This window comes from Penicillium mononematosum (genome assembly GCF_028829835.1).
Source record: "Penicillium mononematosum strain IBT 11891 chromosome Unknown utg000005l:1.0-9366267.0:1.0-9372171.0, whole genome shotgun sequence".
Taxonomy (NCBI): Eukaryota; Fungi; Ascomycota; class Eurotiomycetes; order Eurotiales; family Aspergillaceae; genus Penicillium; species Penicillium mononematosum.
Genome location: NW_026643275.1, coordinates 8,337,874 through 8,348,876, shown reverse-complemented (window position 1 = coordinate 8,348,876; position 11,003 = coordinate 8,337,874). Strand labels below are relative to the sequence as shown.

General features: G+C 51.0%; 5 protein-coding genes across 5 annotated transcripts; all 5 read right to left on the bottom strand.

Annotated features, from left to right (window-relative positions):
* Window positions 1-210: 210 nt before the first annotated feature.
* Window positions 211-1,454, bottom strand: N7519_011394 (uncharacterized protein; the record flags this gene model as incomplete). Its single annotated transcript, XM_057298167.1, has 4 exons — window positions 211-321; window positions 412-800; window positions 952-1,278; window positions 1,397-1,454. The coding sequence occupies 4 exons, from the start codon at window positions 1,452-1,454 to the stop codon at window positions 211-213; spliced, it is 885 nt and encodes a 294-aa protein (XP_057146049.1).
* Window positions 1,455-1,897: 443 nt separating this feature from the next.
* N7519_011393 (ATP-binding cassette long-chain fatty acid transporter PXA2) lies at window positions 1,898-4,240 on the bottom strand (the record flags this gene model as incomplete). The annotated part of the gene is made up of 5 exons (XM_057298166.1): window positions 1,898-1,973; window positions 2,057-2,661; window positions 2,742-2,953; window positions 3,003-3,639; window positions 3,734-4,240. The coding sequence occupies 5 exons, from the start codon at window positions 4,238-4,240 to the stop codon at window positions 1,898-1,900; spliced, it is 2,037 nt and encodes a 678-aa protein (XP_057146048.1).
* A 547-nt stretch (window positions 4,241-4,787) lies between these two features.
* On the bottom strand, window positions 4,788-8,501 carry N7519_011392 (putative cell wall biogenesis protein Mhp1; the record flags this gene model as incomplete). Its single annotated transcript, XM_057298165.1, has 3 exons — window positions 4,788-5,267; window positions 5,288-8,329; window positions 8,478-8,501. The coding sequence occupies 3 exons, from the start codon at window positions 8,499-8,501 to the stop codon at window positions 4,788-4,790; spliced, it is 3,546 nt and encodes a 1,181-aa protein (XP_057146047.1).
* Window positions 8,502-9,443: 942 nt separating this feature from the next.
* On the bottom strand, window positions 9,444-9,815 carry N7519_011391 (uncharacterized protein; the record flags this gene model as incomplete). Its single annotated transcript, XM_057298164.1, has 1 exon — window positions 9,444-9,815. One exon carries the CDS (start codon window positions 9,813-9,815, stop codon window positions 9,444-9,446), a length of 372 nt encoding a protein of 123 aa, XP_057146046.1.
* A 32-nt stretch (window positions 9,816-9,847) lies between these two features.
* Window positions 9,848-10,851, bottom strand: N7519_011390 (uncharacterized protein; the record flags this gene model as incomplete). Its single annotated transcript, XM_057298163.1, has 3 exons — window positions 9,848-9,897; window positions 9,951-10,005; window positions 10,063-10,851. 3 exons carry the CDS (start codon window positions 10,849-10,851, stop codon window positions 9,848-9,850), a joined length of 894 nt encoding a protein of 297 aa, XP_057146045.1.
* Between the last annotated feature and the right edge of the window lie 152 nt (window positions 10,852-11,003).

Below are 11,003 nucleotides of genomic sequence, written 5' to 3'. Positions count from 1 at the left end.
ATTGGTCTAGACAGAACTAGGTATATATACAACCCAATCTCGATATACAGCAGTGTACAAACCCAAAAGAGAAGACCCTCGAGGCAGTAATGACTGAAAATATCGAACCAACCTTGGAACACCCACTCCATGCCAAAGCAACGCGAAACCAAAATGATATCCAAACATGACAACGTCAAGCCATAAATCCGTCAAAATCCGAAAGCAATCTCACTCCTGAATCGTCGGCTCAGTATGTTGTTTAGGCTCGGAGAAATAATCCGGCCAAAGCGCCATCTTCTCATCGCGCGTAGGCGTAGCCGTAGCCATAAGCGTCGGAACCTGCAATGACCGTTAGCGAAAGGCCCCGCGAGACGGCCTTCCATTTTTTAAAAGAAAAAGAAATAAATAAATAAAGATGTCAACACATACAGCCTCCTTACTAGAAATCCGCCTCCACATATTCGCACGCGGGTTATACCGCACCGGCTTCCCAACCCCACCAGTCTTCTTCTGGTCCTCAAGACTAATCGCCTCAACCTCCCTCTTAACATCAGCAAAGCTGTCGAACGGGATATACGGGATCCCGTGTTCGATACAGTACTCCTCAAGACGGAGACCACGGCGAGCAAAGAGGACATCTGCCTCACGGGCGGCGGCGAGATCGGAGACGCCGTCGCCGATAAATACAATCAACGGGATCTCATCCGGCTCGCATTCTTCCTGTGCTTTTACGCGCGCTAGGTTCACGCTCGCGGCCTTGTCGTGGCCTGAGGCCGTGTTGTCGCGCCAGACGGGTTTCCAGGGGATGCCGCCGGGTGCTTTGAGGTCGTTTGCGACGATTTCGATTGAGGAGGCCTGCAATGGTATTAGTATATTGTGATGGTAATGGGATATGGATGTGGATGTAGCATTGGTTCATTCGTGGTTTGCTGGTTTGGGTGGAGATCTTTTCGAATAAGGGGAACATACCCTCTTTCTCGCCTAGGAACATATCCAGCGTGCGCTGGAGAACGGGCTTTAGGCCTGCGCTGATCACGTTGAAGGGGAAGCCTTCCCGAACGCAGTACTGGTGGAATTCGCGGAAGCCGGGGTCCATTTTGAGGTTCTTTTCCATTATGTCGAAGCCGTCGCCGAAGGGGATGCTGAGGGATCCCCACATGTCGTCTGAGATGTCGCGGAAGGTTCGCTCGCCGGATTTGAATTGTTCTTCGAGTTTGTTGCGGTAGGCGGCGCCGCAGCCGAGATGGTCTACTAGGATGTGGCCGGTATCCTGTAGGAAGATTGTGCCGTCGAAGTCTGGGGTTTGTTAGTTTGGGTGTGTTCTTTGGTTATGTTATGTGAGTTTAGGGCTTGGTGGTTGGGGTTGGAGGGATTAGACTGGGAATTGGGACATATACGAATGGAGGCTTCATACCAGAGAAGATGATAATCTTTCTCTTTTGACTGTTCGGGGGTGTCTGCGATATAGCCATTTTGGTATAGACCTTAGGGTTTGTGTTATACGGCGGATATATTGAGAGAGTGTAATACAGAGTACAAGTTAAAAAAGAAAATGAAGCAAAAGAGCAAAGTCACGATCCTAAGTATTCACGAACTTCCGAGGCATCGTGGCAAACAAGATAGATGAGGAATATGACGTAGGGACATCTAACGACATCAGTGTGGGCCGCGTTGAGGGGGCTCATTTGAACATCGTGAGAATTCGAATGGTGATATAACAGACGCTGATTGGCTGTCATTAAGGGTCCACATATAAAAAAGCCGAATGGTGGAACCATGGAATGCTGAGGCCAAGTCTTTGATCGGATTGGCCAATATCATTGAAAGTGGATCTTGGACTTCACGAGGCATCATACATTTCAACGCTAACAGTCAAATGGTATATGAAATGGTATATGAAATGGTATTGAGGAAACTAAGCCGTTAACTCGGCAACTCGGCGTTGCAATTCCGGAACAGCCCGTAACTGCAAGTCCAACTCTTCCTTCTCACTGCGAGATAGTTAATAGGCGTTCCGCATGGAAAATTCGGATAATCGGAAAGGTCGGGGAAATCGGGAACTGGGGAAACTTACTCTTCGAGTTTCAAGCGTCGCTCCCAGTCTAGACCGGTGAAGATGTAGCCGCCCTGTCCGTCAAACTGTAATATTTTCTGGTGATACTTCCAGAGACTCCGTCGGTGCGAGACAGTCATGAGTGTGGTGCCAAGCTTCTTGGCCGTCTCATACATGACCTTCTCAATCTCCAGCGTCACCGACGATGTGCACTCGTCCAAAATGGCAAACTTGGGTCGGTGGTAGAATAACCGAGCCATAGCAATGCGCTGCTGCAAACCACCGGATAGAACATCGCGCCATTCTTCCTCTGCATCCCAGCCTCCAGGACGGTCTACGACGGACGCGATCTCAACCACTGATAGGACCTCGTAGAGATCGGCGTCAGTGACACCCTTGGCGCGCATCTCGCGCACTCCATCTGGGTAGATCACTTGCTGTCGTAGGGTCCCGCGGGACAGATATGGTCGCTGGGGAATGTAGAAAATATCCTGGAAAGGGGGTTTCTTCACCGTGCCTCCGTATACCGGCCAGAGCCCGCCCAGGATCCGGAAGAGAGATGACTTGCCGCACCCGTTGGGTCCGACGATCAGAAGATGATCACCGGGGTTAACGGTGAAAGAAAGCTTACGGATCAATACGTCACCGTTTGGGGATACGATCGGTACGTCGGTAAACTCAATTGAGTCACTTTCTATGACTGTACCCGACCAGACAGCACCTCCGCATTTTCCTCTGTAGAAGCGGAAGACACCAACTTCTTCTCGAACCTCCCAGCGAGGAGGTCGTCCATCACCTCCAGTAATGAGGAGACACGCGAAGTGTAGCCAGCCAGCTCCGAGATCTCTTTGTAGGAGAACATCAATCGGCCAAAAGCATCCGAGGAGGAAAGCAACATTCGACGATTTGTGACGAAGCCTGAGAGTAATCAGAATATAAACTTCGACATCGAAGGACAAAAACTTACTTTCAGTGCGATCTCCCATGCTGTGAGTAGCCTGGCCGGGAATCTTGAAGAAGACAGGAACACTACAGAGTACTAAGCCCAAAGCTCCCCAGAAATACTTGATCACAAAGTCCTCCATAAATCCATGGTAAAGACGCCGTCGCAGAATGCGGTTCACGTGCTTGATCAAGGTGAAATAACCCTTGTCCAGGGTGTCCTTCTCGGCCTCATGGCCATGGTAAAGCGCGACTTCTTCGCTGTAATCAATAAGCCGTGAATGGAGGAAACGGAACTCGCCCTCCAGCCGGGCCTCATCGGCAACATATTTGCCAAATGGCGGAGTCAGCATACGCATGACGTTGGCGGACAACTGCACTAGCAGACTCATGATGAATAACCCTTCACCTCCCACGTTCTTGGAGAGCGAGTAGTTATAAATAGCCATATCGAGGATGGGCTTAGCTAGATTGGAATACAGTTCTGCCAGACTGTCCGAGAAGCGAGAGACATCGACTGTGACGAGCTGGTCGGGATTCTTTATTCGATCGTCCAAGGCGGAGATGGCATAGAAAGTCATGTTAGACAGGTACTTGTCGTGGATATAGTCCGTAAGACGCTTGCGGTAGCTGAGAGCAAGCTTGCATTGATGGTATGAGAGCTAACGCAGTAAATCATCGAGTCAGCAAATGTATTGAACGGTCGCATGCCAGCACCGGAGACCGAAAACCTCGGTCCCATCACCGGGGACTTACCATAGAATTCGTGAAAGTAGCGGGGACAGCCACGATCATCCACCAGACAAGACCGAGCAAGAAATCCTTCCCTTTACCGCGGACTAAGTTGCTCACAAGTCTTCCGTCCAGCTCGGCGACGTATAAACTAAGTACGGTCCGCAGCACCAGGAAGACGCTGTGGCTCACCAGCAGCCTTAGCTCCTTGCTTCGCCATCCGGGTATGACAATCTTCAGTAAACGAAGCAGGTTCCTGAAGAATTCTCGGTTGATCTCCACGCGCTTCTTACGGGGTTGTTCCTCATCGCCTAGACTGCTGGTGCCAGGCCGTCGGCGCAGCTCTACTTGTTGCGACGCGGCTTTCTGTTCGGAGATGGCATTGTGGATTCGTTTGGCGAGCGCAGCAAAGAGGGCGAGATATACGGCGCGTGAGATGCGGGTGCGGTTTCGTAGGTAGAGGGATGTTAGGCTGGAGAGGATCTGCTTTATGGAGCGTTCGGGCGGTAGTAGTTTGGACTGAGCGGCCATGGCGGAGCTGTTAGATGCTAATCAGCCAGATTCGGCCGCAAACATGTCCGCTGTTGAGTGAGTTGAGGGAGTTGAAGGAGTGGAGAGAGTTGAGGAGAAGGCCATTGCCATGACGGAGTGACATGTGATACCCCAGGAAACTGGGGATGTCCAGCCGAGGAACCCACTTTCAAGTAACCTTACTGGCCTAAGGCAGCAACACCATATTATTTAGATGTACTCGCAATAACCAATTTAACAAGGAAAAAACATATATAGAGACGGGGGAATTTAATTATAGAGATTGATACAGCCCTGAAATAACCACATGTAGATACATAGTCATGCAGAAACAAGGTAGTGGCAACGATGCTAATGGTAACAGGATTCCGCCCTTCTCGTGCCCGCCACGTATATACAAAAAACCGGGCTGAGTATGTAGATAATACCCCTAGAGAGACATGCGCACATGGAGTATGTACAGGTATAATAAGAAGCAAGCTCGCAAAAGAATACATAAGGGACCAAGATCATGACTCAATATGATAATAAATGAAAATAAGAAAACTTAAGATGAGGTCTTGCTCTCGGATTCGTCGCAGCCGGTCCTGGGTTCTACCTTATCCCTGGGACGAAGACCGCTGTTGATCTGGGCGGCAATCTGAGACTGCTTGAAGCGCTCGAATCCTTCAGCGTCTTGCTGCTGAGCAGCATAGAGCTCATCGACGGTGGTCCCGAGATGGTTAAAGGCCATGTCGGCGTCAAAGTCATCGAATTGAGACAGAGACTGCTCATCGTGAAGAAGGTCAAGCTTTTGCCGGAGAGCGGCAATATGCGAATTATTGTCCTCGTGGTCGAAATCTTCGTCACGGTCGCCAGGAACTAGAGACGGCTTGAGGAAATCGCGGCGGAGGTTCTGGCCAATGCGGTGGATGTGTCCTTCTTGGGAGGTCATGGCCCGAGAGTGGAGGGAAGTCATGGAGCTAGTGCGAGAAAGGCGAACGGCATATTGGTCGGTGTCTTCCTCATCACCGCCAGTCTCATCAAGCTGACTGCTGTTTAGATTACCGCCAGCAGCGATAGACCCGCTTCCATCATCATCACCAGAGTGTTGGGAGATAGTGTCGGGGACAGGGCAGCGGGCGGGAGTTGAGGAACAATACGAGTTTCTGGGTATTCATCCTCGAAGCGTTGGATCATCCTATGCAAGGTCACGTCCAAAAATTGCAGGCGGCGATAATTCGCGTCATTACCAGCACGATCTTCGCGAATAAGAGCCGACTGGATCCGGACTCTGATATTGCGGGCAGATTCCAGCAGATTCTTCGACATGTCGCGAGGCCGCTTGGTAGGAACACCTCGAGACTTGCGGCGTCGGGGTGTTGTGGTACCACTTGCTGGTAAAGATTGCTCCCCAAGAACATCGAGACCGTGCTGGTCCAAATTCCCGAGACAAACACCCAATGCTTTGACAACACCTGTGCCACCAATAACATAATCCTCATCGGGAGCTGCCTCATCTTCATCATCATGAAGCTCCTCAGAAATACCAGAGTGTCCGACAATATGCTGTAGGATGTCTGGTACAGGGATATCCACAAGTGGAGAAGTAGAGTCAGAAAGCTCTTCTGCAATGGCGCCGCCTTCAAGGTTCCGCAGCGAGTAGGCCACAATCTGCGACCCTAGAGCTTTGACAACTTCGTTGTTTTCGGCGCTGGGAACATCGATATCCACTGCAATGATTGTCCGTGAAACACGGACAGCTGCCATCATAGACGCATACACAGCACATGCTTCTTCCTGAGCAACCGAGTCTGTGGTAGACGCCAAATCCATAATTTGCTGATTCTCCAGAATGTTCAGATGACACAGACTGGGGCACTCCGGTAATACCTCAGCAAGGCCAATGACATGATCCGGTGACAAGTTGACATCAGCGAGATGAAAGCGCTTCAAAGACGGCATTTTCGGCAGGAAGCGACGGAAAGCCCCCAACGCGTTGGGCCGCGACGAGAATAATTCACGATTGTGAGAGAAATCGATGAACCGGAGGTTATGAATCTGCGCAAGCGATTGGAGCAATGGGCAAATTACTGACGGGTTGAGGGAACAATCCGCCAGACTCAGCGCGTAAAGCGGTGTTTCAGGTTCAATCGCGTCCGTGATGAGATCGAGATCATCCTTTATAGCGTTGCCACCTAGATCCAGCCCTTCGCACTGCCCGGCATTGAGGTACTCAGCCACATGCTCCAGACCGTCTCTCGTCAGACCATTATTCGCAAAGCCGAGTCTTCGCAGACCCATTTTGGTGGTCGCCTGGCAGATCTGCTTTACAGCGTTGACCGAAGGATAACACTCGCTCATAAGCAGTTCTTCAAGATGATCTCCAGCAAAGCGCTCTGCTAGTGCACTCGCGAAAACAATGCTCACGTCGGCCATAGGCGACTGGGGTTGGCCTGTTGTCCCAGAACCATCGATCGCAACCTGGCCTTGGGGGAAAGGAATGCCCGACAAATCGATAGCTTTCAAGGATTTCGCCAGGTGAATAAAAAGGCTGATGTGGCGCCATCCTTCCCGTCCGATCTTCGGATTGTCCTTCAGAGAAAGCTTTTCCACAACACCGTATCGTTCATGATCGTATGAGTCTGGAGAATCTGGCCTTCGCGATCGTCTCCGTCGATAGCGCATCTGCTCTATCGTCTTGGTGGCGAGTAGGGCTGAAAGGATGGATCGCACAGAAGTATCTGTCAATGCACAATTTTCAAGAATGAGTTTACGGACAGGAACGACCGCGAGCCAGTCGCTGAACGTTGCCAAATCCTGTGAGGTCATTGGGAAATTGCTCAGATCCAAAGCTGCTACCGTGCCAGGTGACTCGGCCAGTGTTGATGAAGGCTTGGAGATCTCATCGACCACTCTTTTTAGAACAGGCGTCTCACGTAGCTGGCAACAGCGGCGATAGATACGGACAGGATCGGTCGTCGGGTGACTTTGCGTTTTGGTCCGAGAGATACCTGGTGCTGGGCCTCGGGGATACTCTTCGTCATTCTCTGCATCGAGTTGCAATGGAACAGAACCATTTGCGACTGCCTGTCTTCGCTTTCTCTCCTTCCGTTCTTTCCGCTCTGCCTCAGACCTTTTTTTCTTCTCTTGTTTCCTTGTTGGATCAGTCCCTTCCCCGCCGGGTGTGGATTCAGTAGATGGCTTGCTGGTGGTATTTGTCGGAGAGCTAGACTGGTCCTTCGCATCACCGGTGGCCGGAGCAGGAGCCGGAGATGCGCTGTCCTTCTCAGCCAATGTAGCCTGGGGGTGCTTCAAAGCTCCAGCTTCATCTTGTTCCTTCAATTTGAGATCGGCCTTCTTAGACTTGTGGCTATTAGACTCAGGTAAAGGCTGCCGTAATTGATTGGTCGGGGGAGCCTCCTCGTCGTCATCCCGGTGGGATATACCCGCGATTTCAACATCCACACAGAACGCTACTCGGTTGAGTTTGGCCTGGTTCAAGTCCGCAATCTTGCATCGGTGGCGATGTTGGTCGATGTTCATCACGCGACGTGGACAGATCGAGTCATTGGGGTTCAACTTGGGCAACCCACCGGAGTTGGACGAGAACTTGCGCAGTGCATTGTGGATAAACGAGGGCCCCTTAGGTGATGACGCAGTAAAGGGATTTGAGTCATCTTTCCTCTCTTCCTCCTTGTCCCTCGGGGAGTAGGCGGCGCCAAATGGATTATGCGTGTCGAGGGGTGAAGTTGTTTTCGGGCTCGCGGGACTGGCCTTCAGACTAGGTTGTGATGGTGGGGTAGATCCAGACGAAAACTTTGAGCTTAGACTAGTAATCCATGAGTTTCGTCGTCCGATGGGTTTGGGGTCCGTCTTCCGCGATACTGGTGATGGCGTAGATGGCTTTGACTCCTCATTCTTCTCAACTGGTGGTGGTTTCGCCTGTACTGGCGCTGTATCGTTCCGGGGAGCTTGCTTTGGTTCTGATGTGGAGGGGGCCGGTGTTGGGCGTGTCGGGTTACTGTTGGAACGAGATCTCCGGTGCGACTTAGATTGAGAAGTCGTTGGCTCGGCCTCAGTGCCAGGCTTATCGCTCGCAGATACTGACTTGGTGCGAGACAAATGATCTGGAGAGACTCGGGAGTGTCAGAAGCTGTCCCGATTTCGGATCTCCAACAACCCTGCCATAACCTGGGGAGAGGTGCTAGCATAAAAAGTGGGACTCGCCTTTTTGTGAATGATGAAGCCAGCTCACGTCCACAGACTGAACTCCTTCCATTTTGAAAATCCCTCGGAAGTCAGAAACAAAATGAAGTAACTTCGCAGTGCCCAGATAGTCGTCGAAGGTTTATCAGCGGTGTGGCGTCGTATCAAGAGCGCAAAGACTGGATAGAACTAGATCGAACGACGCATAATTGGCTGGTCCCCCACTTTCCACTGATGATCGCAAAACGTTTCCAAAGGAGAATCAGGTGGACAACTTTTCAACACTAGAGGCCCGATGCCAACGAATAAGGTGGAAATGCTGGGAAATGGTGGAATATGCCGTATGATCTGCGACCGAGAGCTCTCCAGATGCGTTAAAAGTACACTACAGTAAATGACACAACGTCATTGCTTCTTTTAGCAAGAAATGCATAGCGAAATCATGCAAGAGGTTACTAAAAGGGGATAGGAAAAGTGACATTGAGAGACTTTCCGGATGCACCTCAATTAAGCATACTGGGGTGACATAATCGGGGCACGTGAGTATGTAACCTAATTTACGGCTAATAACTGTTGAGAAGTGTATTTTCATTGGGGAAGTTAATAGGGGAATTGGGTCCCGGAGAATGTTCGGTTCTCCGGTGGCGGAACACACACATACATGGCTACATACACTTGTACATCGTGGAGTTTTCAGTGGATGAGGTGGGGGAGCGGGAATGTTCAAGAGGACTTTAGTTTCGACCTAAAAAAAAATGGAGGATACTGGTGCCGAACACCATAACGCTCAATAACTACGGGTATCCGCTATGAAAACACCTAAAGACGCCACACCATGTCCTGTGGGAAAAAAAAGAGAGAGAGAAGGGCCGAGCAGACACAAAAAAAGGAAAAGAAAAACAAATCACGAACGCCTCCGAGGGGTATGCGATGAAAAAGAAATAGTCATCACGGCGTCAAGCGGACCTCGGGAATCGGGGGACATTCCGCAGTCCTTCCGCACCCAAGCGCCTATTTACTCCAGACCGGGAATATTCTTGAGGTATTCCCAGCCATACTCCTCTTCAGGTTTCTCGGGTTCCATACCAAGCGCAAAGCGATAGGCACGAACTTCATTCTGCAGACCAGTGATGACACGGGTAGGGACATCATCTTCTTCGCATTTGAGACGGTAGGCGGTGCGGATCATTTCGGCACATTTCATGGTTTGGGCATGCCAGTAGTCCCGGTCGAGTCTGCTTTCCAGATGGGCGTCGCGCTCAGCTTGGAGGAGATTATTATAATGCTTCTTCTGGGCAAGGTAGTGCATGTTGTTGTTCTGGCAGTAGTTGCGGATTTGCTCGACCATGATACCCACGGCGCTCTCAAACTCCCGGACCATCTTCATGTTTTCCTCACGATGGTGCTTGTGATCAGCACTCACAAGCTTTTCTTGGCCAGGGCACGCTCGAGTTCGGCAATCCGGGCGGCTGTTCTAGACGTTAGTAAACGATGTGAAGCAATATTCCCCGGGTCAACATACTGAGATTGTCGCCATGCTGGCCATTCGCACTAGAGCTATCGACAATGCCGTTCTTCTACATGTGTGTTAGCTGAATATCCAATATCAATGAATGTTCTTCGTTCCCACATACCACAATCTCCTCTGCATTCGCGACGATGTTTTTGGTCACATCCCGGTTGTTCTTCAACACATCGCTCAATTCCACAACCATCTCGTAGAGGTGGTGCAAATCCATCTGGTGGCCAGCGTTCATCGGAATTGCCGCACCCATGGCGCCCATTCCGCCGCCATTGATCTGGGTGGTGACCGAAGTGTGAGAGGGAGAAGGGGATGGAGTCTGGCGGGGAGGTATGTTGGGCATGTTCATTGCGCTAGTACTGTTTTCGGCATAACCCGAGAAATTGCCGGATCCGGTACCGTTGGTAGTCATACTAGAGTTGTTCATAGACACGTCGGCGTCGGCAAAAGCGCGGTTCAGTTCCTCTAGTTGAGGGTCGTCAGGGGTGAAGGATCGCGGAGTGCTTGTGCCGTTATCTTCGTCGAACCAAGAGGCGTGGTTTTGAACGCCTAGGACCTCCGATTGAAACTTCTCAAGGTCACGGCGAGTAACGTGCGTGGAGCGACGGCGATGCCCACGCGTGAAAGCCTTGGAAGGGGAGGGGGAAGTGTCGCCCTCGATGGTGGCGGGTGCACTCAAACCAGGGACAGTATCGTCACTGTCACTCGAGTCTGAAACAATGGCAATCTCGTCCAAGGAGCTCTGATCAGAATCACAGGTCTCTACTAGGCAGTTGACAATCGTGTTGTGCTGGGAGCTCACGCTAGCAGGTGGGGCTAGTGTTGGGTCAACACGTGATTGGGGGGATTCACGTGACGGCCCCATTCCAACAAGCTCCCTCATCTTCTTGAGGGCACTCATTCAGATAGAAAATAACGACTATGTAGCTGCAAGGAAGATCGACAGAAAACGGTCATCTAGGGGAGTCGGTTTTCCAACATACCGGTGGGGCGAAGGCTATTTTTTTCCGACCGGCGGAGGACGAGTGTGTAAGTGTAATGGATCAATGACGG